This window comes from Leuciscus leuciscus (assembly GCF_965113295.1).
Source record: "Leuciscus leuciscus genome assembly, chromosome: 18".
Lineage (NCBI taxonomy): Eukaryota > Metazoa > Chordata > Actinopteri > Cypriniformes > Leuciscidae > Leuciscus > Leuciscus leuciscus.
Genome location: NC_138742.1, coordinates 15,416,533 through 15,422,289, shown reverse-complemented (window position 1 = coordinate 15,422,289; position 5,757 = coordinate 15,416,533). Strand labels below are relative to the sequence as shown.

The window sequence follows — 5,757 nt, the reverse complement described above, 5'->3', positions numbered from 1 at the left end:
TCAGGGAAAGATATAACCAGATGGGTCAATTACTGAATGAACCACGTTAATCACATCTATAATACAATAAACCTGGTATCAAGTAGTGTTTAAGATATAATTCAAAATCTTTCATCTTTTGTAGCTGTTTCAAACACCTAGGCCACTAAAATGTGACAGATTGTAACAAAATGTAGCCTACTGCATATGAAAGATAAAAGTAGATTTTTTATAACAAAGAGCAAGTCATAATTGCAATTTTGCCACTGAGCTAGGAAAGTGTGAATTATTGTCATTTTAGCTTTTTGAAAAAATCACCTTCTGTATTGGGTTTGAAAAACGGGCCCGAACCCCGAAAAACTCGCTCTGTCTGCTGTCATTGGCCAAAAAAATCCATAGCCCCGCCCTCAAACTCACGCCATTGGGTGAGCCGGTGTAGCGATGTCTGGAACCTCAAACAAGAACAAACCGAGCAATGCTTTGATAGCGATAGTCACATTGTTTACATGTTAGGTTGACTCAGACTGCTGATTTCTTACCTATAATCTGCATACTAAGCTGAGATATCTAAATGTTTTACATCGTATAAATGACACACTTCAGCTTTAATGGGGAAAGGGCGTCGTGCATCACATGATAGAGCGTGACCAATGGTAGAACGGCTTCTTCCTCTACACACGGAACTGAATGCGGACTTATTTGGCAGGTTGGTCATGTTCACTGTTTTGATTTCTGTTCTGTTTATGTGATGAGCATCACCTTTTCAACGCTTAAAAAGCTGAACCTATCACGTCAAATTTCCCCATTCAGAATTTTAAAGTATTATTCCTGGCTTTCATATATTTAATTGCAGTGCTTCATGAGCGTTAGAAAGAATCTCATTATGTTTAGCTAGGGGGCTGACATCAGTTATTAATTTTTATTGTTTGTTTTCTTGTGCATATGATTGTAGAGTTATGTTTAAGCATATAAATCCAACTACAGCTGTTTCTCATAAAAGGACTTGCTATGGATAGGAAATAATACCATGATTACTTTTTTAATGGTCACCCAAAAAAGAAAGATTGATCTTTACACTAGATGTATATATTATATTATATTGAAATATAATTCTTAAATAGCTTTACATCTAATGCAGGTTCCAAAACTATTGTACATTTTCTATTGTTTTGGTATTGTCCAATTTTGCAACATTGTTTAAATTTAGCTAAAATTGTGAAAATGCATAAAAACAATATTCCAGTGTACCCACAGTAAACTTATAAGTTTCAAATACAATGCAATACAAATATAGAATACATTTGGTGAAGGATAAGATAAATGTCCACCTCATACAAACCTGAATTTGCACTACTTCTAAAGAATGACCCATATATAGTGCTTGATTGTAACTTATCCATTAACTGATCTGTGTCTGTCATTTACATGTGTCCGTTATTTAATAGTCCATGGCAGACCAAAATGGTCACATTGATCTTGGCCCTCCAAGGGAAACGGTGGCAGGTGTAGGCTTCCCAGCTCCTCCTCCACCCATCTACGCCTGCACCCTTACTCCTGAGCTGGTGGCCAAGGCTCGGGAAGAGCTCCAGGAGAAGCCTGAATGGAGGCTCCGGGATGTCCAGGCATTGCGAGATATGATACTAAAAGACCATCCTAATCTGAGGACACGGTTAGACGATGCATTTCTGCTGCGCTTCCTCAGGGCCAGAAAGTTCGATTATGACCGGGCCCTTCAGCTTCTCATGAATTATCATGCCAACCGGAAAGCCTGGCCTGAGGTGTTTCAGGACCTGAAGCCCTCTACAGTCAAGCATGTCCTAGATCTGGGTTTTCTCACTGTCCTTCCAAGACCAGACCCTCATGGACGCTACATACTGTGTTTACGGCCAGGTAATAATTTAACTGATGAAGGCTTCTGATTATACAGCCATGGTCAAAAGTATCATGTGACAAAGTTTGTGTTTTGCTAAGTTTGCTGCTTCAGTATTTGTTTGTTGATTCTATTTTCAGATGTTTCTGTGGTATACTGGAAAACAATTATAATTATTTCATAAGTTTTAAAGACTTTTATTGGCAAAAACATTCAGTATGCAAAGAGTCAATATTTACAGTGTTGACCCTTCATAATCTCTGCAATTTGCTTGGGCATGCTGGATATCAGCTTCTGGTCCAAATCCTAACTGATGGCGATCCATTCTTGCCTTATTAGTGCTTGGAGTTGATCCAATTTGTGGACTTCTGCTTGTCCACTTGCCTTTTGAGGAATGACCACTGGTTCTCTATGGCATTAAGATCCAGGGAGTTGCCTGGCCACGAATCCAAAATTTCAATGCAAGGATCTCCAAGACACTTCATTATTACTCTTGCCTCATGACATGGTGCTCCATCATGCTGGAAAATGCACAGATCAAAACCAAATTGCTCCTGGATCGCTGGGAGAAGTTGCTCTTGCAGTAAGTTTTTATACCAGTCTGTATTCATGGGTGTGTTTTGGGGCAGAATTGTGAGAAAGCCCTCTCCCTTGTTTGAAAAAATACCCCACTCACGGATGGTCTCAGGATACTTAACTGTTGGCACGACAGAACTCATGGTTCCGTTCACCTTTTCTTCTCCGGACAATCGATTTTCCAGATGTCCCAAATAGTCAGAAGGGCTTCATCAGAGAGGATAACTTTGCACCAGTCTTCTTCTGTCCAATCCTTGTACTTCCTGCATAATTTCAGTCTGTCCTTGATCTTTTTCATGGAGAGAATGAGCTTCTTTGCTGCCCTTCATGACACCAGGCTGTTGTCCAAAAGTCTTCGCCTCACTGTGTTTGCAGATTCACTCACACCACCTGCTGCCAATATTGAGTAGCTCAATACTAATGGTAACATGATTCCGTAGCTGATTCCTCAGTAGGAGACATTCCTGGCGCTTGTTGGGACACTCTGGGACGTCCTGAAGCCGCCTTCAGTGCAGTTGAACCTCACTCCTTGAAGTTCTTGATGATCCGGTAAATGGTTCTTTCAGGTGCAATATTCTTTGCAGCAATTTCCTTGCATGTGAGGCCATCTTGATGCAAAGCGATCGCGATTATGCTTGCGCATCAGTCTGCTCTTAAATCCAATCAGAACGATACTGAATTGTACTCGTTCACACTTAACCATGTGCTGATGATATGATTTGTGCCAGGGACAAAGAAGCTTTTTGCAGTTACTTAAAATGCATCTGATCACTCTGCTCAATAATCTAGAAACAATGTGAATCAACACCACAACAACTGAAGCAGCAAACTTTGCTAAACACAAAATTTATGTAAAAAATCAATTTTGGCCATGGCTGTAGTTTTAACAATATAGACAATATATAAGACAATTCTTATTATACTTTGTCTTGACTACATAAGTTGCGTGGCCGATACAAATTTCACAATCTGTTTTTAAATATTTTGTAATTTGCCAAAATAGTTTAGATGGACATTAAGCTTTAATTTTGTGTACACCTTGCATTAATACTGTAACTGGTATGTTTTATTTTAAATGTTAAGGGATGTTTAATTTTTTGCCTTTTGATAAATATGTTGCTGTTAGCAATAAATAAATAAAAACATTTTTTTAAGCATTTTTTGTCTTTCACTTTCCTAGGTAAATGGAAGGCTAATGATTACCCATTTGTGGACAACATTCGAGCTATTTATTTGACATTAGAGAAGCTGATTCAGCCTGAGGAAACCCAAGTGAATGGAATTGTTATCCTGGTGGATTATGGGGGAGTTGGCCTCTCTCAAGCCTCTAATCCAGGTCCACTTTTGGCAAAGAAAGTTGTTGGTATCCTTCAAGTAAGACAATGCAAAAGTGATTAATTACGATGAAGTCATTGATTTTGGCATGAGCACTGATCGGCTGCTTTTGTGTTTCAGGATGGCTTCCCAATCAGAATAAAGGCTGTAAACATTATAAATGAGCCACGTATTTTCAAGGGTATTTTTGCAATAATTAAGCCATTTCTGAAAGAGAAAATGGCAGAGAGGGTAAGTAACTAGCTACTTATCCTGGTATTTACACACATACATGTCTAGCATAATAATACTAGAAACAAGGGCCTCTCTTTCTCCAACAGTATGTCCTGCATGGCTCAGACTTGGCCTCTCTCCATCGAGTCATTCCTCAATCTGTGCTGCCTCAGGAATATGGAGGAGTGGCTGGAAGACTTGACATGTCTGCCTGGTCCAGAATGCTGCTGGAGGCTGAGGAAGAGTTTGTGGTGGAGTTCTGTCAGCCGGATCCTCTGGAGGGAGTCATTCTGCCAGACTCCATGCTGTTTGAGGGAGAGCAAGCTGGCGCACATGGAGAGGACACCTTCAGACATCTGCGTTCCCAGCTTTATTATTGTTACTGACCTCCTGGCAACGTGCAACTGGTTCTTTTGAAACATTTGTTTAGCTATGACCAACTATGTATTCACAGTGTGATGAGGTCACCGGATCAGTCTGACCGTTTAAAAGATCTGGTACAGACAGCCACTTAGATGCTGGATATACACTCATTGCTTTGGCTTAACCTGGTAACCCTGCATTTTAAAAACTTGATTCAAACATCCAAACAATATCCTTTTGAGAAGGAGCCCTACGTTCTAATATATAATCAGTCTCTGTATATGTTTTCAGTTATACAGTGAGCATTGAAATGTCTAAAATAGTTGTTTTTCAGCGCTGTATCATTTTATGTTACATCTCAAATTTTATATTACATCTCAAATAATGCTTGCCTTAATTTACGGTGAAGGGAATATTATTTATATTTATTTCGATTATTTAGTACATTGGAGATAATCGCCCATGTCAAATAAATACATAACCTCTGTACAGAGAATTATTTGATCCTATACAGAGAATAAAATAATTACCATGTTTCTTTTTTATTTGTGGATTGAACAGCTCTAAATTTGTTTCTTTTACTTTTCGCAAGTGTGCATCACTGAATTTACTGAATTTACTTTCTGTACAAAATACCTTTGTCCATATAAGACACATGATAAGCTTTAGAATTAGTAAGACATCAGATAGTTGTATGTTTACAATATATTAAGCTGATGTGAGGTTGCTCAGTATACTTCTTTACATCCTGACTACATAACATTTTTAAAGTTGAGTGGCCAATATAAAATTCACAATGTATGGTTGTATATTGTCATTTGCCAAAATAGTTTAAATGGACATTAATCTTTAATGTTGTGTACCTTGTATGGATATCTGAATAGAAAATGTAATTAATTTTTTTGTCTTACTGAGCACATTTATGCCTAAGTTTCAAGCCTTATGTTTGATGCCAGTATTGTAGCCATATCTTATTATCTAAACACTTTATTATTTATGTTTGTGGAAACAGCCAATAAACATGATCATTTTCGGAGTTAAGAGTTCATTCTGTTATTTTCGGTTGACTGGCGAAGTGCTGTGTAGCATGGAGTTTGACAGAAGATGGAGCCATACACCATTTAACAGAAACTTTTTCCACTGGCACACTTCCCTAATCCCCCCAAAAACTGGCGAGTAGAATACATTTGTCTTCAGATGCCCAGTAATACTATAAAAACATAGAGTTATTACAGAAAAAACACCCCACGATAACATCATCTTAGAAGTATAGCTTTCAGAAGACATTAGCTTAATTTGTTTATTTTGCTGACAGTGGTGGCTATACGTTGCCACAGATTGTAATAGAACAATCACTGTGCTATGGTATTTTGGCGAAAACTGTGGTTACCATGGTAATTTTGTAAGGGTATTCAACACTC

The 5,757-nt window shown here is 38.3% G+C and overlaps 1 protein-coding gene across 3 annotated transcripts; it reads left to right on the top strand.

Annotated features, from left to right (window-relative positions):
- The first annotated feature begins 494 nt into the window (after positions 1–494).
- ttpal (tocopherol (alpha) transfer protein-like) lies at positions 495–5,372 on the top strand. Of its 3 annotated transcripts, none has more exons than XM_082146123.1 (5): positions 495–685; positions 1,425–1,869; positions 3,606–3,799; positions 3,881–3,991; positions 4,081–5,372. In XM_082146123.1, the coding sequence occupies exons 2-5, from the start codon at positions 1,428–1,430 to the stop codon at positions 4,357–4,359; spliced, it is 1,026 nt and encodes a 341-aa protein (XP_082002249.1). In that variant the 5' UTR covers positions 495–685; positions 1,425–1,427; the 3' UTR covers positions 4,360–5,372. The 3 variants fall into 3 exon arrangements, with proteins under 3 accessions (XP_082002249.1, XP_082002248.1, XP_082002250.1); XM_082146124.1 differs by lacking the exon at positions 495–685 and adding an exon at positions 697–798; XM_082146122.1 differs by lacking the exon at positions 495–685 and having other exon boundaries at positions 695–1,869.
- The last annotated feature ends 385 nt before the right edge of the window (positions 5,373–5,757 follow it).

What these genes read in the sequence shown, in the direction of transcription:
- ttpal (XM_082146123.1), top strand. Translation starts at nt 1,428, where the DNA reads ATGGCAGACCAAAATGGTCACATTGATCTTGGCCCTCCAAGGGAAACG. An exon ending in CATACTGTGTTTACGGCCAG is followed by an intron (nt 1,870 to 3,605) that starts GTAATAATTTAA and finishes TCACTTTCCTAG; the next exon opens with GTAAATGGAAGGCTAATGAT. An exon ending in AAGTTGTTGGTATCCTTCAA is followed by an intron (nt 3,800 to 3,880) that starts GTAAGACAATGC and finishes TTTGTGTTTCAG; the next exon opens with GATGGCTTCCCAATCAGAAT.